The sequence below is a fragment of the Pecten maximus genome, chromosome 6, assembly GCF_902652985.1.
Source record: "Pecten maximus chromosome 6, xPecMax1.1, whole genome shotgun sequence".
Classification (NCBI taxonomy): Eukaryota; Metazoa; Mollusca; class Bivalvia; order Pectinida; family Pectinidae; genus Pecten; species Pecten maximus.
In genome coordinates this window covers 18,566,019-18,591,706 of record NC_047020.1, presented here as the reverse complement: position 1 = coordinate 18,591,706, position 25,688 = coordinate 18,566,019, and the positions used below count along the sequence as shown (strand labels likewise).

Below are 25,688 nucleotides of genomic sequence, written 5' to 3'. Positions count from 1 at the left end.
AATGTAACTGTCTGACTATAAAATCCAATTTTAAATTTCTTATAATATGACCTAAGACCCTGACGTTTCTCAGGGCCTTTGGCCCTTTGATTTAAATTTTAATTGTAATCTTTTGTCTTGCTGTATGGATTTTTGAGTTTCCAAAGCCAAGTTTTGTTCATTGTAAATGTTTTGGGTTTGGTTTTGCAAAAAACTGTGAAATTATTTTCCTGTCAACTACAGATATATGCTTCCTTGTGGTGAAAATATCATTTTGGATTTGTTGTGTATCGCAGTGCACTTCAGACTATTACATGGGTTGGTGAATGATAGTTTTTGAGGCAAAACTGGAAGGGCTGTACCTGCTTATCCTATTTCTTTGTGAAGCTAATCTATCATATATTATGTATATTGCAGACATCCAACAATTCCAGTTCACCATGCCAGACCTGTGGGGCCAGTAAAGTCAAGAGTTCTGGTGGTCGTAATGCTGGAGGAGGCAAGGGCCAAAAACCCTTAGGGAAATACCCCCTTGTGTCCAAGATGGGTGGAGAAGGATTAGTGGATGTTGGTACCCAAACAACAACCACGCTGCAAAACAAACAAAATGAAGTATGATTGACCTTCTAGTCAAATTGTGGCAAACAATCTTAAAATTCCATTGAGAGTATGGGGTGTTGCAAAATTTGTCTCTAATACTCCCTGTTTTGATATGAAAGAAATGATGATATTCCTATTGTAATTAATATATTGTATTGGACTGACTGAAACGTCATTTTGTCCAGAATTACATTTTATATTGAATTATAAAAAAAATGAGGGAATTTTATTATTAAATACAGTAAGTATAAAAAAATTGTTACATGAAACCTCTTTATTTCTTGGAACAGAATTCTAGTCAAGGCAGCAAAGATGCTGTTTTCCGAGTGCCAGTTGCTGGTCCTTCCTTTCTACAGAAAAACACAAGGACAAGCGTCAATCAAATTTCATTACACCAGATGGAACTCTATACGGTATGCCAAATGTTATCACAAGGGATTCACACAATAGGCTAACCTAGAGACTAGACTTGTTGTTATGTCATTGAGCAACATTTCTTCATTTCTCTGTAGAAAAATGTAGTGAGAATTAGTTTGATAAGTAAATCTTAAACATAATTGTTACTATGTCCCCCAAGCGAAGTGGGGGGACATATTGTTTTTGCTCCGTTGCTTCTTCTTATTATTCTTGTTTCTTCTCATTTCTTCCGCCATGGAGGTTTCTGTCACTTTTCTCGTAAACTACTGGGAGGATCTTCATGAAACTTCACAGACATACTCATTAGGGGCGGGGATATGCATGCATTTAGTAAAAATTGGTAAATAGAGGTTTTTACGGATGCTGAATAACGTAGTAACATTTTTCGGAAAGTTTGGTTGCCACGGTATCAAAATAGAGGCCTCCGATTGGTCGAATTAAGATATTGTCTGATTAAGGTGAAAATTGGTACATAGGAGTTATGAGGTATGACGAACAACATGGAAACATTTCTGAAAAGATCAGTTGCTTTGGTAATGAAAAGGAGGCCTCTGATTGGACCAAATCTAGATACTTTCTGATTTCAATGAAAATTGTAGTGATTTTGAGGGATGCCGAACACACTGGTATGACTGTGGGGACTTCTGTAATGGTTTTCCATTACAATTAGTACTTGTTTACTATGAAAGTCTGAAGCTGGTATAAATCCATGACAGAAAAATGAGATACTGCTTTTTCAAATGTGGCTATTGGAAAATCATGATGGGGCCATTTGAATGTCAATGACACGTCTATTCCAATAGAATGAAATAATCTCCTAGCTGATTGATTTCAGTGTCCTAATATAAATTTTGTTGATTTACAGAACTCGCACAAGGGCCGGCGAGTACGCCCAGTCAATAGGAAACCCATGGTGGTCCAGAGAACATTATTGCCTAAGACCACACCAAGACAGATGCTTACATTTGTTCCCATGCCAACCAGTTCTACTGCAACTGCTGTTCAGAGTCCTAACACAATCATAGGGCAGCCTATGGGCATACCAGTCAACATACAGGCACCTGGTGTGCCTCCAGTTAATATGCCAAACACCCAAATCAGTAACCAAATACTACAAAGTGCTACAGGTATGTGTAGTACAGCACTGAAACAATACAGTAGAATTTTGTATGCTCCCCCCCCCCCCCCCCCCCCCCCCCCTTATTAATTTTTTTTTTTTTTTTTTTGCCTAAACACCGAGACAGAATAGCTACAAATTGTTTTATAATTCCTGGTTCCCACATACATATTATTATACATCTTTGCTCCAAGGTTTATATGTTTAGTGTTTCTGTCGTGTTTTCAGTAAAATTGATATGTTTTCTGTGTTTTAAAGTAGGAAGTTGTGTCAGAGATGTGTGTAATGATTTATTATATTCTTTCATTGTAGTGTCTGGAGGAAGAAGTTCCATTCCATTATCGACTGGTCTCCCTGCTACCATTATACCAGGATCACCAGTGTCCTTACAGGTATACTAGATCTGATACTCTGCTATTAACGATTAAATGCTTGTAGACTGTATTAATTGTCACTATAAATGCAATCTGGGTAACAGATAAATATTCATGGCACCATATCAAGTTTTTAGTTGTTATATAATGCCAAAATTACGTCATAGTAACGCAATTGTTCTTAATCAGAATCTTCGCTGCATCAGCATAGTGTACAGCGAGGCATTTCGTTGATCAAAATGGCGTAACAATCACATCATGATCTTGACTGCATCTATCTGCTCATAGATGTAGCCCAGATTAACGTAGTTAGGCAATGGGAGACTGTGGTGCCAAATGTATATCTTCTATAAATGTATATCTTCTCAATGTAGATCTTCTCTTCATGTACATCATGTAGATCTTCTCTAAATGTATATCTCCCTTTAATGTACATCTTCTCTAAATGTAGATCTTCTCCTAATATAGATCTTCTCTAAATGTAGATCTTCTCTAAAAGTAAATGTTGATCTTTTCTAAATGTAGATCTTCTCTTATTGTAGATCTTCTCTAAATGTAGATCTCCTAATATAGATCTTCTCTTATTGTAGATCTTCTCTAAATGTAGATCTTCTCTAAAAGTAAATGTTGATCTTTTCTAAATGTAGATCTTCTCTTATTGTATATCTTTTCTAAATGTAGATCTTCTAATATAGATCTTCTCTGATTGTAGATCTTCTCTAAATGTAGATGTTCTCTTATTGTAGATCCTCTCTAAAAATAAATGTTGCTCTTCTCTAAATGTAGATCTTCTCTAGCTTCTAAATGTAGATCTTCTCTAAATGTAGATCTTCTCTTATTGTAGATCCTCTCTAAAAATTAATGTAGATCTTCTCTAAATGTAGATCTCTTTTTGTAGATCCTCTCTAAAATTAAATGTTGATCTTCTCTAAATGTAGATCTTCTCTTATTGTATATCTTCTCTTAATGTAAATACTCTCTGTTATCATAACCATTGTAGATAATGATTTCATTGTCAGCAGAGATTAATTTAGATCTTAATTCTATGGCATAATACACAGAGAGGCATGGGCTGAAAATGTTAAGATTTCATTCTAGCCGATAAAATTTTGAATTAAATGTTTTCACACAAGCTTCATGCTGCATGGAAAATTACCTTAGTTGCAAGATATATAGAACATTTGTTTCCATTTCTTAGGAAATTCATGAAACTGATAACAAATATTTCATTTTGCTTTGCGAGAGGATAAGTAAAATGAAAAAATTTGATGGACTTGTTTCCTGAATCAAATATAAAAAGGAAACTCCTTTATTTAAAATCCTGTAATTGAAAGCTTGTGTATATGTGTAACAATACACTGTCGTGTCCCTAATAGTTCCTAATATTGACTAACTAGTGAAATAGCTAAATAGTATTCTGTAATGAACATATGTAGAATTGTAATTATTTTGGAACAAAACTATAATATAAAGTTAGAATTGGAGTTCAAACAAAAAAACAAATTAGAATTATTTAGGATGGGGAAAAAGAAACAGATATGCTAGAATATTTTTTGTGTAGAGAAATTTTAAGCTAGCCAAGTTAACTTCTTATAATGCTTGTTGTGTTTAATTTCAGAACAATATAGTGAGTGCTATGAGTGGGGTAGTATCTGGGGCATCAACACCTGTGTTTACATCAAGTACGATGATCAAGGAGTCCAGCTCTACAACGTCCACAACAGCAGCCAACATCATACACCATTCCATCTCGCCACCAAGTATTTCATCACTGCTCGATATTTCATTGTCCAACATACCTACAGGTGAGTGGTTGGCTACCATCATATGTGGAGCTAAATAGAATCACACAATATCACTTACTGTAGTAGTTTTATTTTTATGCTGTAGAAATCTGTGACATTGGTGTAAACCAGAAAAAAAATTTCTTAACTGACTTGGATTTGAACATATTTGGATCTATCCTGTATTAATTATTGAACATTTTTATGGGAAGAAATTGGTATGATAGTTTATACTACTGTATACATACTTTGGTGCACTCAAATAGCCCAATTAAAAGAGATAAGCACAATGATGTATTAGAGCTTCCATATTGCTTGTCATATAAACCATCCACAAAAACTACAATTAACACAAACTTAATTAAATGAAACACATCATGAAAAAATTGAATTTCCACTAAAATTTTAATTTTTATTAAACCACATTGTAATATATATTATTAATTTGGTATGAATCAGGAGGAGCTATAGAAGTGAAAGCAAAATGATCCAATTACTTGATGAGAATTTAAAATAACAGATTATGGCATGGATGTTCCAGACACTTTAAGAGTATGACTGAATTGTAGATGAGAGAAACGACAGAATGAATGTTTCAGACACTTACTCTAAAAGAATGACTGAATTGTAGATTATAGAAAAGAAAGAATGAATGTCCCAGACACTTTAAGAGAATGACTGAATTGTAGATTATAGAAAAGAAAGAATGAATGTCCCAGACACTTTAAGAGAATGACTGAATTGTAGCTGAGAGAAATGACAGAATGGATGTCCCAGACACTTACACTAAGAGAATGACTGAATTGTAGATGAGAGAAATGACAGAATGGATGTCCTAGACACTTACTCTAAGAGAATGACTGAATTGTAGATGAGAGAAATGACATAATGGATGTTCCATACACTTTTAGAGAATGACTGAATTGTAGATGAGAGAAATGACAATGAATGTCCCAGACACTTACTCTAAGAGAATGACTGAATTGTAGATGAGAGAAATGACAGAATGGATGTCCCAGACACTTACTCTAAGAGAATGACTGAATTGTAGATGAGAGAAATGACAGAATGGATGTCCTAGACACTTACTCTAAGAGAATGACTGAATTGTAGATGAGAGAAATGACAATGGATGTCCCAGACACTTACTCTAAGAGAATGACTGAATTGTAGATGAGAGAAATGACAGAATGGATGTCCTAGACACTTACTCTAAGAGAATGACTGAATTGTAGATGAGAGAAATGACATAATGGATGTCCCAGACACTTACACTAAGAGTATGACTGAATTGTAGATGAGAGAAATGACTGAATGAATGTCCCAGACACTTACTCTAAGAGAATGACTGAATTGTAGATGAGAGAAATGACAGAATGGATGTCCTAGACACTTACACTAAGAGTATGACTGAATTGTAGATGAGAGAAATGACTGAATGAATGTCCCAGACACTTACTCTAAGAGAATGACTGAATTGTAGATGAGAGAAATGACAATGAATGTCCCAGACACTTACTCTAAGAGAAGAATTGAACAGATTGATAAAGGTGTAAAAATAAGAAAATGTGTCGGCTGGCACAAAGGGCCAGTAAAATAGAAACATCTACTGTCACTTCTGTGGATGAAGTGGCCTTTGGTCTCGGACAGGCATAGCACCCTGGTAGGCAGTAACAAGGAGTCAAAATGTCCCAGGGGGAAAAATAAAAATGTTATAAACTCTTTGACACTTTCTTGAACATTTTGAGCTTGAAGTTGGGCTTTTAAGCTTAAATTTTAGATCCTTTTAATTTCATGTAGGAAAATTCACAAAATTATTTAATAAATTCTTCATTTATATGATTTTGCATCATGCGGATATTGTTTTCCTTGTTTTAGGCAGCTTAATGTTATAAATGTTAACAAGCCTGACGGACCAGTCCTTTTTTAAGATCTACTGGCCCTTCATTTATGCCTTCATTAATGATGTGCTTGCATTTACCAATATCTATATTCCTCACAGATACTGACAACACTGAGAAACTCCTTGATCTTGCAATGGAAAACTCAAACAATACAAACCATTTTGAAGGTAAGTCATTAATAAAGACCCTACTTAACCATAATGTTTTAACAGACTATACACTGGTAACTGTAAAAGTCTGAATTTTGGCGAAAAATCTGAGTTTTAAAATACATATCTGAATTTCAGCCGAAAAGTCTTAGTTTTTCAGATATACATTTTATATTCTGATAAGTTGGGGGGAACTCAGATAAGTATTATGAAATTCCGATTTGCATGCTGGAATTCAGATATGTTGGGTAAAATTCAGATGTTTTCTTATTTGTGCCCTCGGGCACCCCTTCTTGCCGGCGAGAGCAGCACGGGGTTTCACACCTCCCGCGGAGCCGGTGTTCATGGTCCACCGGCACCAGCTTACCTTTACCTGTGCTGTTATAAATCATCCGCGTGCGACTCGCGATCGGTCGGTCACCAATTCAATCATACATCGGTCGCTGTAAACTTCAACATTACGGCCGGTAAAGTGTTTTAATTTGTGCTTATCTTCGTCTGTTTTTAGTGTAATGGTCAGTGTCGTTGTTCCGTGTGTGTTTGATACTTTTCTACCTCCGATAACAAAAGATCTGACTGCACGGTGCGGTGATGCAATCGGACCGACGACGTTTTGTACAAGGGCATATCACAATCGACAACCAATATCTCTTATTTCCAATTGGTATCTAAGCTTAATTAAAATGATATTCTCAATAAATCTGTTCACGTGTTGTGATCTTTGAAACAGTCGGTTCGTAACGTAAGTAGCCGCCCATATGTACAGTACTGTGCAGTGTGTAATTAATAAAAATCGTGTGTTGATACCGATATTCACACTGTTATAGACCTAATATTAACTATATATGCGCTGATCAGCATATATCTAACGTAAAAAACGGACCCAAACCCACATTGTATCTTTATTTTTGTGTGTATTTTTCACCCGTTCGATAACTTGTTGTCACATGACTAGTTATACGTCTGGCCGAACACAGCGCCAGCAGGCGGTCTATTTTAAGACCGATCAAAAGGCATACTTACGCAGTGTGTCGCAGTTAGTGTCGTGTTCTCTTTGACATTTTCATAATTGTCTCAGGGAGCAGGTTCGTTATATCATAATTGTGTTTACGTTAATATAACACTATTGCCATTTTCTTGTTTCAGGTGTCCGAGAACTGAAAACATCAAACCAACTTTCTTACCAGTTGCCTTTCCTGTATCTAGCCCTGGCGATTCTGACTATCTTTGTTCAGTTCAAACACACTCTTAGAATTTGATCATTTTTAAATAATTTGATATGTGCATCGTGTAAAATTTTGACAAATTTCTTGATATACTGGGACGTATATTCTAAATAAATGGTATACGTAAATATTATACCGACACATAATGTATCATGCTAATTTTCTGAATAGAACTTGCATGTGTATCGTTTATCGTAATGTTAATACTTTTGTGAAATGTAACAGGACCGGATGTATTGTTAATCGGGATAACTTTCTATTAATAATGGGCCGTATTTTACCATATTGGGTCACATTTTGATAATTCATTAAGCAGAACAGGACGAAGCGCACAGCGTACGACTATTAGCTTATTTCTCTTATATATTTATATAACAGGATATGTGTTGCATAACATTTTGACAATTTTCTTCATATACAACAATTTGATAAAGCTCCACATGCTAACGATGTAATGTAATTGGTCTCTAGGCCAATATAAAGGAAGGAAAACCAAAAGATTATTTTATGTAATGATTCGTCGATGCACAGGACTTAGAATATGCCGGTCAAGCTGATGTCCATCTTCCTCAAAACCATTCTTGAAGTGGAAATATTTATCAATTGATGACCAGCAAGAGGGCGTCTTCGTCATTTCGTCAGCTGAAAGACCGTAAGGTCGTAATACAGCGGACGTAACACCTGTTAAGTAAGTAAGTAGAGCGAGTGGAAGCAGTCAATGCAAATTCTGGCAACTTGCAACCACATTACTGTATGATATCAACTGCACATGCATCATTTAAACCAGCTATTTGACAACTTCGTTAAAGCTGAAATAAATGCATCTTCCAAATCCGAAAATAATTAAGGAACAACTTAACCAAATGTTGGTATTTTTTTGTGAGTAGAGTAAACCACATCTGTATAGATTTACGGATACGAGTCGGAATGGGTACGTGTCGTCTGATAAATTAGTCGTATGGGATTTGAATATACAATAGGTTTTTGAATGCCTTTATTTATCACCGTTAGTTGTTACGTCAGTTGTTCCACGGACTTTTGATTAGATACGTGTCCGTAATAGAACATAAAACATTAGAAACACAAATTAACTTGCCGAACTTGTTGAATTATTATCCATTTTGCAAGTATTATATGATCGATGTCGCAAATGTCCACTTTTTTATTAGTGTGAAGGGCTTTCGTCCTAGGGGCTAATGTCCTGGGGGCTAATGTCAAGTGCGGGCTTTTGTCCGTACCCCGTTTGTGTACATAGCAGGGAGCGGTAAAACGGCTGTAAAACGTCAACATTGAATCGTCTGATATATGTGAAAATATCCCGTTTCACAAATGATGTAAAACTAACAAAAATATGTTATTTTCGTGGTTATATAAATAACTTGCTGCAGTTACGAAAGCGCCAACGCTATCAAAAATTACATTTACATCAGGTCAGAAAAGAATGTCTACCGGACGTACCTGACACTTGCACATGGAAAAAGAAAAGGTTAGAATTATTACTTCAATGCATGTGCTCATGTGTTCACATACTTTTTAACATGTAATTACATAATCATAAATACATGAAACTTTGATGTAACGAATATAAAAATACACTCTCCAATCATCGTTGTTTATCAGCCGTTCCACGGTTGAACCTGTATATATATGATTTTGTGAATTATGTTAAATAATATGTCTGTAAACTGATGAGCTAATTCGCTCAAAGTCCTAAAGAACTTGAACTGGATGTACCTGACACCTGCACAAGGCTAATGTGGCCACCCGTGGATAGCGCTTTGACAGGTAGGTAGAGTACCTTTCTAAAGGACGCCTCAAGTCCGTTTGATCTGATTCGAGTACAGGTAAGGGACATAGCTTGGAGCAATCAGATAATCAAGATGCTTATTGATTAAACACAGCAGTTGTTATTGATGATACGCAGGTGAGTTAAGCAGCTCGATATCAGCATCTCGTTTTCTTCTTATGTAACATTGATCAAAATATATAATCCACACATGCATATACATGACCCCTCCCCAGGTCCTAGATTTCGTTTGTCGATAATTAACAGTCGATTCAATTTACGTTAAAACATACTATTTTCAGTCAGGAGTATGGAATTTGCCACCCGACATTGTCACTTCTAACCGCTGGCCTCAGGTTTGGCGGAGTTTTGTGGGGACTGTGGAGAAAAACAGAAACATTTGCTTCATAGCAAACTTTTTATTTGGCTATTTACTTATATCATTTGTACACCACCTAAGATGTTTTCTAATTAATTACAAACTACAATAGGCGAATTAATAATCGACCGAAGAGTTCATAAACATAAGCAACAATAATGTTCCGTTGTTTATCTACTAAACTTGTGTAACTGTTCCATGTTTTATGTCTATGTGTCATCGTTTATAATTTTAATTGTGTCAAGACAGAGACGCGTTATCTGATATTCACGTCTCGGGTCCAGGTAAATTCGTGCAAAATACAAGTCTTCATACACGCACTCTTTCTTATTCCATCACTGTCCCTAAAAAAAATAAAAGATAATACTAAATACTGTTTAATCACTTAACAGTTCGCATTTATCTTAAGTATTTATCTCGGTTAAATACTTACTGTAGATTATCGTAACGAATGTTTGATCAAAGTATTACAATGGGTCCTTGCTATGGGAATCCACGATACATCCTTAATTTGTACCGGTTTGGTATCGGCCGTCAATCCATAATTCGTTTTACCAATTTTGCGAACTTTATTGTTAAGGTGAGGAGTTTTCATAAGCAAAACGTTCATGTACTAGATCATTGTTTCAAATATGGTGTGGTCACTGCCCTAGTCAGTTACAATACACAACCTCTGCTAGTCCAGATGACACTGATTACAGGTCAATTATCTTGTTCACTGGACCGTTGAGAAGTCGGCGTGCCATCGACAATGTCGCGGTGTCGAGTTCTACAATAATATAAATATAGGGACAATTGTATAGGCAGGAACTCATTACACACCCATGACATAGGAATGCATATTTAAACAAATTTCAAGACCATGAGCTGTGACAAGACTACTATATTCTGTATGTATCCTGGAATCCTTCATACTGTGTTGCTTTTGGAAATGAATTGAATTACGTAATATCCTATCTCGAAGGTAAAATACAGAAGAGTCCTTGTTGAGCTACGGGGAGAAATGGGTACTTGCTGTGGCGACATCCCGTAGGGAATGGAGACCCATATTTTATCGACTAAATCAGTATCCCAGGGTTAAGATGAAATGTTCGTTCATGTATTGTATGAATAAAAAGATAATCTACACGTAACGTTTCGGATTTTATTAGAAGATTTGACAGCGGTAAAATGATTCCGGCTATGATTTTATGAGTTTAACTTTATGAGGGTCGGGAGTAAAACACGTAAAATGAAAGCAAAATGACGCTTATAAATCCAGATACATTTAGAAAATTATATAAAAAAAAAACGTTAAACAATTTATACGTCCCATTCTATTTAGAAAATTATATAAAAAAAAAAACAACGTTACACAATGTATACGTCCCATTCTATTTAGAAAATTATCGAAATGTTGCAGGATATATCAAGAACAAAATCTACATGGCACACCATTTACGTCTGTCCAATTATCTTAAGAAAATGATCAAATTTTCACCACTCTCTACCCTCGATTATATTAAAAATACAAAAACAAAAACAAAACAAAAAAAACGCCCCGCTATAAATCACGAAGAATTATCAAAATGTTGCCGATATATATTGGTACCGATACATTAAGAAACTTTGATGCTCGAGTTCTATTCAGAACATCATCAAAATGTTACACGATATATACGTGCGATTCAGAAAATTATCGAAATATTTTTCCGCGATCTAAAATATATATTTAAATGTGTATCTCTGTTGTATTCGGCAAAGTATAAAACATATTGTACGACATACATGTCGTGAAATGAGTCCTGATATGCCCCATTATTTTATAAGCAGAGACGTATATAAAGGTCACATGTATGCGATATATACGTCTACGTATTTAGGAAATTATTAAAATGCTACAGGGTAAATATATCAAATAATGTTAACGGATATAGGTATACAGTATATATCAAAATCAATAAATAGCAAGCATCGTTCAGGCCAGGCACAAAGAAGAAAACTGCAACTGGTTAGAAATTTGGTCTAATTTTTCTGCAACCGTATTACAGCCATGGGATACCTGAAACAAGAATATAGTAACTGTGTTATATATACGTCAAAACAAATATACGATTAAGTTGTTCACAAAGACTAACATTTTCCAATCTCGCCAAATAATCATTAACAAAACGATGGTTCTGTAAGAAATATAAAGGACAGCAGCGACACTTACGGTAGGTGATTCTGTTTGTGCTGGTAGCCCATGACAGACGTACGGCTTTTGATCGGTCCTAAAATAGACCGCCTGCTGGCGCTGCGTACGGCCAGACGTATGACTATCATACGATCACAAGCCATCGAAAGTGTGCGAACAATTTATACACAGTAGCAGCTAGTAATGTTGATTTGGGTCCGATTTTTCGTCAAGTGCACATAAATAATGTTTGGTTTATAACAGTGTGAATATCGGTATCAACACACGATTTTTATTAATTACACACTGCACAGTAGATCTACTTTACATATGGGCGGCTACTTACGTTACGAACCGACTGTTTCAACAGATCACAACACGTGAACAGATTTATTGAGAATATCATTTTAATTAAGCTTAGATACCAATTGGAAATAAGAGATATTGGTTGTCGATTGTGATATGCCCTTGTACAAAACGTCGTCGGTCCGATTGCATCACCGCACCGTGCAGTCAGATCTTTTGTTATCGGAGGTAGAAAAGTATCAAACACACACGGAACAACGACACTGACCATTACACTAAAAACAGACGAAGATAAGCACAAATTAAAACACTTTACCGGCCGTAATGTTGAAGTTTACAGCGACCGATGTATGATTGAATTGGTGACCGACCGATCGCGAGTCGCACGCGGATGATTTATAACAGCACAGGTAAAGGTAAGCTGGTGCCGGTGGACCATGAACACCGGCTCCGCGGGAGGTGTGAAACCCCGTGCTGCTCTCGCCGGCAAGAAGGGGTGCCCGAGGGCACAAATAAGAAAACATCTGAATTTTACCCAACATATCTGAATTCCAGCATGCAAATCGGAATTTCATAATACTTATCTGAGTTCCCCCCAACTTATCAGAATATAAAATGTATATCTGAAAAACTAAGACTTTTCGGCTGAAATTCAGATATGTATTTTAAAACTCAGATTTTTCGCCAAAATTCAGACTTTTACAGTTACCAGTGATAACACTCTCTACTCTTCTGGATATTTTGCCAAGTGTGTCGACATCAAATGATAAATCATGCATAAACATGAAGATATCAATCAGTTTCTTTTACATTCTACCCACACATATTATTTCACAGCAATTCCATATTGTTGTGTGTTGTCTGCCATGGCCAGCCTATTTATCAGCAATTCCATATTGTCTTACAAAAATTGTGGATATCTCCTTATCCAAAACGGTATGTTTCCAGGGAAACTGGGATCATGAACCACTATTGTAAACATTAATTAACATTACTGTATTGCACCTGAAACCTAACAGGTCTTCCATATGTTGTTCATTGAAGTAGTCATCAGCTACTACAAGGAGATTCCTCCTCAAAATGACTCTTTGACTGTTCTTTAGGTGATAACCCTAACAAACAAGCACACAATACACTGTACTTGTAATCTTAACCAGGAATTTTTTTAGAGAGTATATAAACATGAAGATTTCAGAGAGAGGTGATTGAAATATAATTTTTGCATATAGGTCTGCTCAGTGGCAGTAATCAGAAGAAGTACCCCAGTAGTGCTCTAAACACACCAGTGAAATCTTCAAACATCAACCTATCACCACCGCACAGTCCCAGTCGTTCGCTATGGCCTAATGAGGTAAGTGTTTTAAAATTTACCACGCCACAGTCCCAGTCGTTCATAGTGCTAATGAGGTATGTGTTCTAAAAACACCAGTAAATCTTCAAACATGAACCTACCACCACACCATAGTCCCAGTCGTTTACAGTGTCCTAATTAATGAGGTGAGTATACTAAACATACAAGTGAAAAATGTCTTGACCCGATACCTGTATGAACACTGGTGCGATCGACCATGGTACCCCGATGTGTGACACCGGTAAAAAAAATGGGTGTGGTACATTTTCAACGAATCAGTAGGATTAATACCATGGATATGAATGAAGGGGATGAATAATAATTTGAGGAATCCAGGGTATTCGATGAATAGCGGTTCGAGTGATCTGAGGTTAATTGACAAAAGTATATAAGGATGTGGTCGGGACCAAGAGAACATTTCGACAAATTAGGGGTTTTGGTTTGTTTTTGTTTAACGTCCTATTAACAGCCAGGGTCATTTAAGGACGTGTCAGGTTTTGGAGGTGGAGGAAAGCCGGAGTACCCGGAGAAAAACCACCGGCCTACGGTCAGTACCTGGCAACTGCCCCACGTAGGTTTCGAACTCGCAACCCAGAGGTGGAGAGCTAGTGATAAAGTGTCGGGACACCTTAACCACTCGGCCACCGCGGCCCCTCCTACAAATTAGGGGTATTAGAGGAATATGGCCTTGGTTTGAGTAAGTGGGGTTTTACTGTCCATGCCTTAGATTTGTTTTGAGGTGTTGAGGTTTATTATGGATAGAAAATAGCTTTTGATACTTGCTCTGATAAACTCTTAAGAACATAATACAGTGTTTCCTTACTGAAAGTGAATACTATTGTACTTGGAACTGCTTGTCACGGTCACTAATGTTTCAAAAGTTTCAGAGTGTATACATGTATCTTTATAAAGGTCTTCATTGTTTGTTGATGACAAATTCACTTCTATGGAATACTTGTTGAAATGTTCTTGTTCTATTTCAGGAGGAAAATTTATGTAATTTGTTTTTTTCTGAACAGCTCAATAATAGGTCAATGAAGATGACCCCAGATAATTAATATGCTTGTCAACATTTACAGGATACTGGTGATATGCTGATGACTCTGCTGGTGGAATCTCCATTAAAGAGAACATCTGATGTTGTAGCAAGTGCCAATGTATCATCGCTGTCCAACCTCATCAGCACCAACTTATTCAATGAGAATTCCAGAGACTCTATCATGTGCCGCAGTGATGTAAGTCTGAGGAAATCAAAAATATTTTCCTCTACAGGATTTGCACAGACCTTGAATTTATGATTGGTTTGTGAAAATATCTTGATTTCATATTTTCAAAAAAGATAACATTAGTTCCTATTAAGCTGTTTCCCCTTGAGAAGTAAAAGACTTCCATGAATGTTATGTTCACTTTTATCAAGAAATTCTGTATTTCATCTTAGGGGTGACTCATTGTGTGTGCATTCTATTATTTTTAGCTGAGGAACTTAGTTTCTTTGACAAACTGCACACCGCTTCACTACATCAATTCCACAATAAACAGACAAGCGTATGTTTCAGCTTGCCAGCCAACATATTTCTGTATTTGAAAATTTAAAAGAAAATAATGTAATTGCACCAAAGTAAAAAATAATATTCATATTTGACAGGTTAAATTTTAAAATATGTGCTGTCAGTGGAAATATGTAGCTAAATTTTGATGTCCTCTGGTAGAAAAAATATTTAAAAAAGATTGCACATGAAAATTATGTTCCACATTCATGTTTTGATTATGTCTTAGGACTTGTCAAAGTTTAGACTTCAGCTTTATTTGTTGAATGTCACCTTGTTGAATTTTTTCTTGCCTGCGACAAAAGTCGCAAAAACAAGACAAGAATATGGTGTTGAAAGCTTTGTGTTAAAAGCCATCGCTCAAAAAGTGTAATTTTAACTTTAATCAAATTTATTTATGGTTAGATCACTTAGGAATAACCTCAACATACCCTTGATTTATAGAATACCACCCAGAAATTATGCTCCAGTTACTATGGAGATGAGAGATGCTAGAAATCTGGATTCTTTAGCTCAGTTTTTCAAGAAGTGTTTGATTTGTTCCAACCAGACCTGCCATAAAAATGTATTGTATTATGGACATCTCAACACACCCTATCGATAAACACTTTTTTTATTATGTTTTTTGGGGTTAAAAACTTAAATTGATAGAATGCATATATCTTTATTAGTCCCCTGCCGTTTGAAAAACGGGGGGACTAGAGGTTTACCCTCCGTCCGTCTGTCTGTCTGTCACGCAATAGTTGTCCAGACAACTCCTCCTAAAGTACTACTCCGATCTTAACGAAACTTGGTATACATGATCAGTATAATGTGTAGTTGTGCATCCCACATGTTTTTTTTCGAAAAACCATTTTTCAAAAAAAAATGGGAAATGAATAGGTGCACTTCTAGCTCAGGCAGGGGACTTTGTATTGCTGTTGCAATACTATCCATCCTTGTTGCTTCTCCAGTTGACTCACTAAGGGGCTGCGATAGCTCAGCTGGTTATAGTGCCTGCCATGTAACCTCGGGTAAGGATCTGAGGTGCGTGGTTTAAAATACCCTGCCCCTGTCGGTTTGTGTCTCTCGGAATGCTGAGAAACAGGCTGGACTGTGCTGTCATGGTTGTGTCCATGGGGAAGCCCAATTGCTCTTGATGGTATGCAACAGGCCTCCTGTGTGTTGTTCAGTGAGGTAGTCACCAACTACTACAAGGCGACCCCACCTTGAAATGACCCTGGCTATTCATACGATATACTCGGCAAACCAACAAAGTTGACTCACAAATTAGTAAATACTGGTAGTGAAATTGGATCAAGATCTGTAATATATCCAATGTATATTATAATCGCTTTTCAGGAAGAATGATATTTCGGGTAAAAATTAAATTTTCATTATGTATTTCAGATGGATGCCTCCCTTCAGTGTATGTTAAATGAGAACAGTTTAGACTATGTTGCCAAGTTTGCGGAACTGGCCAACCACATTAATCAGAATGAAAACACGCAAGAAGCCCAACAAAAAGTGCCAAGCAATTCATTCAGCTACGATGATATAGAGGAAAACATTCTTTTAAAAAACAGTGCAGAGGACTCCAGACTAAGGGGAAATGTGGCGCAGAGGTGATGGAAGTATGGATACTGTCAATGAGGAATACAACAGAAACGAGATGTGTGTTAGTAAAAACTAGTAGGATGAGTAAGGGTAACTTTAATATGTCAAGTCTAAAATGGAAGTTATTATGATTCAGTGGCGTTCTTTAAAAATGATTGGGTTCAGAATAATGGTTATTGATATGGCTAAAGTAGTTGGTGTAATTGTTAACTGAAAATGTTTCATAAACTTATAAAAGTGTAGCACAACTGTATGACATGAAATGTTAATGAGTACTTTGTGTTATGGAGCTTTCAAATTATTTTTGGGTACAAACTTTCGTGGTTAGCCCCTGCATTAATGATATAACAATTATACATTCATGGTTCCGTAGTAACTACAAAAACAATGACAGTTTATACAGTGAGAGTTTGGTGTCATTCTGTACACTAGTTTTCAGGCTTTCCTCTATTATAATAAGAAGTTAAAACAGATTCAGATGTCAGAGTCCTAATTAAATAGACTATTTGAATATTGTCTTAAAAGCAATAATTTTATTTTTGTTCATTCATGTAATGGTATTTTAAATTTGTTGTTTGAAAAGCTTTTTTTGGTTGATACAGGAACAAGAGACATTTTTTTCTTTATCAAAAATGATATTTAAAAAAATACTATTACATTGTTGATAGTGCAAATTTGGAAATGAAAATAATTTTAGATATTTTACCATGATCTAAAGATGTAGATATGGTCATTAGTATAAATTTATATGTTTAAATATGCAATTTAATTCTGTTAATTAAATAAAGTATAGGTTGTAGACTTTAAGATAAATGTAGTTTCTGATATTTGAGTAATATGCAACATAGAATATCATTGGCAGTTTGCCAATGTTTACTGCATTAAGTATAAACTCTGCTTTGAGTTAAAGAAATATTGACATGATCCAATTAGTTTTAATGAAAGCAGGACAGTCGTACATGTTGTGAACACATCAATAAAATACTATGATAGTTTTGCATAATTCTGAATAATATTTTGCTAAACTACAAGAAACAATGTATGAGTTTTCACAATTTTGTATATCAGATTATCGACATCCTTGAATGTCTGTACAGCACAGCGTATTTTGCAGACAATTTTTCTGGGCTGAAATATCAAAAGATATCCAAAAAAGATATAAAAAAAAAGTTGGTGTTTTTACATCAATGAACTTGGGTTTGCTAATCTGGTAGATTGACTGTTCACTAAATCGTTAGATTATAAATCAGAGAAACTAGTTTATTAGTATACCCAGAGTTCTATTTGAAATGCTCACTAGCTTACCAATTAACTTTTCTTTTTTTTTCTTTATCAAAGCCTTCATTAACAATAATGATTAAATCTCACTACCATGTTTGTCAGGACTTTTGTAGAAATGGAAGTGATACATAAAACGAACCTACAACTTTTCTAGTTAAATATATATCTTCAGGTAGGACTCCAGAGAAAAAATGAATTCTATGCATAGTGGGTACTTATGAAAATGTGGCTTGTTATATAGTACTTTGAATTGGGTCACTTCTTTTGGTGGTCCCTATACGACAAACCTTGAGTCCTCACATGAGGTAGATATTATAACAGTAAACCTTGGTTCTCTAATGATTGACAGTACTGGGAGGATAGATTTCTGGGTAGAGTTTTGAGTTATATTGACCCCAGGATGGGTATACACAGACAGTCGTTCTGAGGGACTATAGCAGGCACTGTTTGTGTTTCAGTCAGCATTACTTACACATTATTTAAACTTATGTTTTAATTTAGTTTAAATGTATTTTAATAACACTACTTCATTACTGATCTCCCCTGAATATCGCCAGCCAACTTATTGTGGGCAGTAGATATGAAATTGATGAACATGTATTTAACAAGATCAATAACAAATCAATTGTAATATTTCAATTTAATATTTTTGTGGTTGAACCTAAAGTAAAACTTACCTGTATGATTTTGTTAAATGCATGTGCTGAAAATTGTTGAGATTAGTGCCCATATGACTGGTAATAAGCCCATCCAACCCTTTTTTGGATGTCGGCAGCAATGCGTTGCAATATCCCTAGACAACTGCCTATTTTGAGTAAAAGTTATAGTGTTAGCCATGTGGACTTTATGACAAATACGGTATGGATGTGTAAATTGAAATAATATAATAATTATAACTTGTATGATGGTGCATTGGTAGGTTGTTGTGACATGTCTGGAGTTTTAGAATTTTTGTCAGTATGTGCAATAAGTTTGATTTTATTACTCTAGCTGGGAGCTAGCATGTTAGTGATGTATCCACCTCCAGTATTAACGTTTACAAGGATTTACATAATAAGAGTTCTCTGATACAAAGGCTTATCTTCAAGAAAGCAGAAATATTGATTACAGATAACAAATTTTGGAGTTACACCCAATGTTTATAGAACGAGTATTGTGAGGATGGTACAATGTATTGAAATATACCTTGGCAACATTTGAAAATGCTTTATTGACTTCCGAGTTAAAATATAATCTGCATTGTATTAAATCATTATTACTTACAATAGGTTATGTTTGTTGCTGTAAATGAACCTGACATGTAGACCTTGTATCTGCCAATATACAGAGGTTTGAATGCACTACCTAATACATTGTCAACACCCACACAATGCAGGTTTACATACATTGTATGAGGTGTCTAATAAGAAAATGTGAAGTTTCTCTCTAGGCATATTGAGTAATATAAAGTTTTGTTTCAAAATTATTATTTTTCCTTCAAAAACTTGCAGATTTAGATACAGTACATAAGGCATGCATGTATTTTTCTATGTAGTGGACTATGATCAGGTACTTCTATGTAGTGAACTATGATCAGGTACTTCTATGTAGTGGACTATGATCAGGTACTTCTATGTAGTGAACTATGATCAGGTATGTAGTGAACTATGATCAGGTACTTCTATGTAGTGAACTATGATCAGGTACTTCTATGTAGTGAACTATGATCAGGTACTTCTATGTAGTGAACTATGATCAGGTACTTCTATGTAGTGGACTATGATCAGGTACTTCTATGTAGTGAACTATGATCAGGTATGTAGTGAACTATGATCAGGTACTTCTATGTAGTGAACTATGATCAGGTACTTCTATGTAGTGAACTATGATCAGGTATGTAGTGAACTATGATCAGGTACTTCTATGTAGTGGACTATGATCAGGTACTTCTATGTAGTGAGCTATGATCAGGTACTTCTATGTAGTGAACTATGATCAGGTACTTCTATGTAGTGAACTATGATCAGGTACTTCTATGTAGTGAACTATGATCAGGTACTTCTATGTAGTGAACTATGATCACGTACTTCTATGTAGTGAACTATGATCAGGTACTTCTATGTAGTGAACTATGATCAGGTACTTCTATGTAGTGAACTATGATCAGGTACTTCTATGTAGTGAACTATGATCAGGTACTTCTATGTAGTGAACTATGATCACGTACTTCTATGTAGTGAACTATGATCACGTACTTCTATGTAGTGAACTATGATCAGGTACTTCTATGTAGTGAACTATGATCAGGTACTTCTATGTAGTGAACTATGATCAGGTACTTCTATGTAGTGAACTATGATCACGTACTTCTATGTAGTGAACTAAGATCAGGTACTTCTATGTAGTGGACTAAGATCAGGTACTTCTATGTAGTGAACTATGATCACGTACTTCTATGTAGTGAACTATGATCAGGTATTTCTATGTAGTGAACTATGATCAGGTACTTCTATGTAGTGAACTATGATCACGTACTTCTATGTAGTGAACTATGATCACGTACTTCTATGTAGTGAACTATGATCAGGTATTTCTATGTAGTGAACAATGATCAGGTACTTCTATGTAGTGAACTATGATCAGGTATGTAGTGAACTATGATCAGGTACTTCTATGTAGTGAACTATGATCAGGTACTTCTATGTAGTGAACTATGATCAGGTATGTAGTGAACTATGATCAGGTACGTACTTCTATGTAGTGAACTATGATCAGGTACTTCTATGTAGTGAACTATGATCAGGTACTTCCATTGATCTGCTGTAACATTGTACAGTGAGGTTTATGTCGCGAGTCCATCAGTCTGCAATGCAAAATATAAATACATGCCATATACTGTATCAAGAACTTCTAGTTCAAGCACTTTATATTATTTGTGTATGAAATACATTTGCTTGTAAACAAAATATATTCTGCAACATTTGTTTTGTGATATCCATTATTTTTATTTTAAACCAGTCACAATTTGATGCAACATTGAGCATGTAAAGTCTTTCCATTTTGATAGTTTGATGTCATTTTGTTTCTTGAGTATTAATTAACAATATTCTGTGATTTTATTGTGGTATATGAAGATATCAAGTACACTGTAATGGCCTGTTTAAATTACCTGTTGATTTTTTTGTGTGTGGCTGAATGTAGATAAACATTCTTTGACATACGGTATTTGTAACACCAAAAACCTGTGCTTTGTGCTGAAAAATAGTGTCTCTAGACCAGTTATCACATTTCTATCATTTGTCCTTGAAAATATTGGTTGCTATATAGTTTGCAAGATGAAATTATTTTAGTATCAATTGTCTAAATTATCAAGTTGATATAATCTCGCATCTCGCTGTTTTCATCTCACTGCAGAAAGTAACGAATTTCTAGTATAGTTTTTGTTGAAGGGATTCGCTTTCTTTGTGATAATAACAAATCATGACATGTTTCTATTGTGATGATTTAACCAATATGTTTTACATACAATATACAGCAAAATCATTTTGTATAACCTTCAAATGTCTTTGGTGGGTCTTCATATTAGTGGCAGCTAAATATAAATGGCAGAGAAACCTGGTTTGATTTGAAAAGGAAAATGCTTTGGAATACATGTTTTATTTTTATTCCAACTTCAAAGAACATTTTCATTTAATTCTATATTGAATTATGTACAAGTGTTTACTTTACAAATAAGATAAAATTTCTTAACAACTTTACCTTTTTGTATTGATCTTTCTTGTGTGGCCCTTATAGAAGCACAAGGGTCTTACTATGCACGAGAGGAAACCTAGAGAAATCCCATGTGATCAAGGCGGGTGAAAAATTGAATCCTTGCTGCCTTTATATATGGCAGGCACTAATTTTGTTTTAATTAGTCCCCTGCCGTTTGAAAAATGGGGGGGGGGGGGGGGGGGGGACTATAGGTTTACCCTCCGTCTGTCTGTCACGCAATAGTTGTCCAGACAACTCCTCCTAAAGTACTACTCCGATTTTAACGAAACTTGGTATACATGATCAGTATAACATGTAGTTGTGCATCATACACCTTTTTTTCAAAAAGACATTTTTCAAAATGGCTGCTGGCTTCTCATTGGTTGAGACTTGTCTGGACAACTCCTCCTAAAGTACTACTCCGATTTAACGAAACTTTGTAGACATGATCAGTATAACATGTAGTTGTGCATCCCATCTTTTTTTCGGAGTAAACATTCTGAAATGCCAGTAAAAATAGCTATATCTCGTCACCTGGCCCTTCTAAAGTACTACTCTGTGCACTCCTAGGTTAGGAAGGTGACTTTGTATTGCTGTTGCAATACTATCCATCCTTGTTTAACCCACCATCATCAGATAGTGGGTTTTTCAAATCAGCCTGCATCCATGGTCCATGGTCCATCCGTCCATATAAAATCCTTGTTATCGCAATTTCTTGAAAAGAACTGGAGGTGTATTCCTCAAACTTCATGTGTAGGTTCCTCTTGGTCTCTTGTCTTGCCAATTCAATCTAGATATTTCATCTGGAAAAGAAAATGGCCGACAGTTGGCCATCTTTGATTTTGAGAATTGAAGTTTGTTATGGCTTTATTCTTATAAAGAAGTGAAGGGATGTTTCTCAGACTTGACATATAGGTTTCACTTGTTCTTGTCATCAGATTATTAAGAGGAAAAGAAACAAGGGGAAAGTTGAGAGATCAGTTTTACATAGAACCAATAAAGATCATTCAATGATGGGCGCCAAGATATCTTATTAGTTTTACCTAGTCTACTTTTTGTGTAGTACAAACCCACATCCAATTGACCTTATAAACATCCAACATATTTACTTCACATAATATGCGTGAAAATAAGGCAGGAAACGTGTCATACAGTTGAAGGTCCGCGTTAATAAATGTCCTTTTTCGTAAAGTTTTACTCTTATTTTAGATTTTGTATTTTAACCCAGCATCTCATCTATTCAAATTGCCCTGCGTCCATCTGTCGTTATTTCTTGAAAAGTGCTGGTGGATTTTCCTCAAACTTCATATGTAGGTTCCCCTTGGTCTCTAGTTGTACCATTTTCAGTTAGATTTTTCATCAGGAAAACAAAATGACCGACAGGCGACAATCTTGGATTTTGAGAATTGAAGTTTGTTCTGGCTATTTCTTAAAAGTACTGTTGGGATATTCCTTGAACTTCACATGTAGGTTCGTGTTGATACCTAGTTGTGCGATTTCAATTTAGATTTTGCATCAGAAAAATAAAATGGCCGACAGGTGGCTATCTTGGATTTGGAGAATTTGAAAATTTTCATTGCTATTTCTTTAAAAAAAACTGGAGGGATGGTTTTCAATCTTCACGCGTAGTTTCCATTTGTTGTTTTAATCATATCATTAAGAATGAAGGGAAAAGTAGAGAGAAGATCAGTCTGACATAGAACCAATGATCATTCAATGGAGGGCACCAAGATCCCTCTGTTTACTGAATCAATACATGGTTACCTGGTAATTTACAGCATTAGACATTTAGGAGGTAAAGGTGAAGATAGTTCTGGTGTTACTAAATCCAGATTTTCTTTTTTTGGTATGTTTGAAGATTTAGATGTCAATATCGGCTATTGTAATCTGGTAATTAATAAATGCTGTTAAATCTGCCCTGGTATTATATTAGGTAGTATGGGATGTTTACCCACATTTTCACTTCTGCAAGGTGTCAAATTTACAATACGTGTTTTTAAGTTATGATAGTGTTTGGTTAATTTAAGCATATTGTGTAATATACAGACTAGGACCGAGATTTCTACTGAAGAAACCTACAAATGTGACAAACTTCCTATGAGACTTGGTCTGTATTTATACATTACCATACATTTGTATATGAATCTTCACAACATTATGTGAAAAATACCTACATCAATTCTCAATCGATGGCAGATGCAGCATTTCTTCTAATAGCAGTGGGAAACGTCAGTTTAGTCTCTGATGCAGCACAGAAATATTTTTCACGAGTACATAGAGAAAGGTTTTTGATTATTTGTGTACTGATTCTATAGAAAAAAACATGTTATCAGAAGCCTGAACTGCTTATTTACAATGTTGATAAATTATTATATGGAAAAGTTGGTGTCCTGTTGTTTTTAGCTCTCCAGACATAGTGCCAGTGAGCTTATGCCATCTGTCAATATGGTTCTCTGAAAGACTTCTTCCAGAAGATTATACCTACAATTTCATGGATCATGATACTGTGTATTTGACTAGTTTTTATCCTAGATGGATTGCTAAAAAATTCTCATGTGAATGACCTTGACCTACTTTCAAGGTGTAACATTTAGTAACAAAGCTATGAAATGAGTATTTTAATCAGCTTTGTTTTAAGCTGTTTATATAACAGTAAAAGATACCTTGAAATTGTTTTCTTTTTGGGTCACCTTTGGGCCAGCTGAGCTAATGCAGTGATCCACGTGTCTTGTTGTCCATCTGATGTCATTTTCACAACCCAAAAAAGCCTAGAATTATATTTTGCTGGTAGGTTCCTGTGATGCAGCCCCACAAAGTTTGCCAAAAAAAAAAACGAACTATATTCACAAGGGTCATTCCCACAAAATTTGTGAAAATAAACGACCCATATTTAGGTGAAAGGTCAAATTTGATGCAAGTATGCTCCAAGTTTCATTGCCATATCTTCAACATTTTAGAAATAAGGTAGTGTAAGTACCCTCCAAGTTTCTTCAAGGTTCAGAAGTTAGCTTGAACAAAAAATTATTACCTAGTAGAAGAAACGGGAAGAACTGGTTCTAGTACAATATGTCTTCCTCTATTGAAGGGGAGACATAAATTACCTTGACCCATATTCAAGGTCACAGAAAATTACTTGTGCTGATTAAAAGGACTAGAATTTCAATCATGATATAGGACTGGTAGGATCCTTTGATGAAACACAACAAAATTAGTGAAAATACCGTAAATGAATTTGACCCATATCCAAAGTCACAGGTCAATTTTGTTAAAACTCGCAAATGACCCAGAATCAAGATCTCAAACACTCAAATGACTTCTGATTAACTTGGAGGCCCTTGGCTGGTACGTTCCTGGGATGATGTCTAAGAAATGCAAAAAGAAATGACCTTGTACCATTTTCAAGGTCACGGTCAAATTTGATCAAGGACTTATTCTGAATTACTGAATGTTCTAGAATCAAGTTCTTTGATTAAGTTAAAGGCAGAGAATCATAAAGAATTTAATACAAGGTGAGCTATGCAGATCCACTGGGTCCATTGTTTTTCAATAAATTTCCTGAAAATACTTCCCTTTGGAAATTTTCAAAACAACAGCGAACAGTTGGAATACAATTGGTCTTTACAGAATGGATTTTCCTGGAAAAGTAAGTCCATGTATATTGTATTCCCATATTGTGAGGATTTCCCCTAGATGTTGATTCTCAAGTACCTTGTTGAGGTCATAATATAAACACAAGCATGGGATACTTATTCTAATATGCTAGCCTTTCCTTGTCGTCGGATTCACAAAATGATGTTTACAAACTTCGACCTTTGACACAATCTTGACCATTGGTAAGATCATTCCTTGTTTGATAATGACCAATTCTGCTATAACATATTAGTACCCAGTATAGAATTTTGGTGTTTAATCAAACATCCAGTTAGGATTTCTACTAAATACCAATGGCAATTGTGAAGTTGTACAAATGTACATGACATGATAAATGATAATACATTGTGTTTT

The 25,688-nt window shown here is 35.4% G+C and overlaps 1 protein-coding gene and 1 long non-coding RNA gene across 13 annotated transcripts in view; both read left to right on the top strand.

Moving 5' to 3' along the window:
- The window catches only part of LOC117329139 (protein cramped-like), a 34,641-nt gene extending 14,295 nt beyond the window's left edge, over nucleotides 1-20,346 (top strand). For 2 of the 12 annotated variants that reach the window (XM_033886890.1, XM_033886889.1), the window contains exons 12-20: nucleotides 397-591; nucleotides 870-992; nucleotides 1,862-2,123; nucleotides 2,426-2,505; nucleotides 4,106-4,292; nucleotides 6,274-6,342; nucleotides 13,406-13,527; nucleotides 14,607-14,762; nucleotides 16,464-20,313. In XM_033886890.1, coding sequence (XP_033742781.1) covers nucleotides 397-591; nucleotides 870-992; nucleotides 1,862-2,123; nucleotides 2,426-2,505; nucleotides 4,106-4,292; nucleotides 6,274-6,342; nucleotides 13,406-13,527; nucleotides 14,607-14,762; nucleotides 16,464-16,682 — 1,413 coding nt within the window. In that variant the 3' untranslated portion in view covers nucleotides 16,683-20,313. The other 10 variants (XR_004533115.1, XR_004533112.1, XR_004533120.1 and 7 more) reach the window with 10 other exon arrangements.
- On the top strand, nucleotides 20,342-21,686 carry LOC117329140. The gene is made up of 2 exons (XR_004533122.1): nucleotides 20,342-20,651; nucleotides 20,706-21,686. It is a non-coding gene; the product is annotated as an uncharacterized LOC117329140 (long non-coding RNA).
- Nucleotides 21,687-25,688: the final 4,002 nt, after the last annotated feature.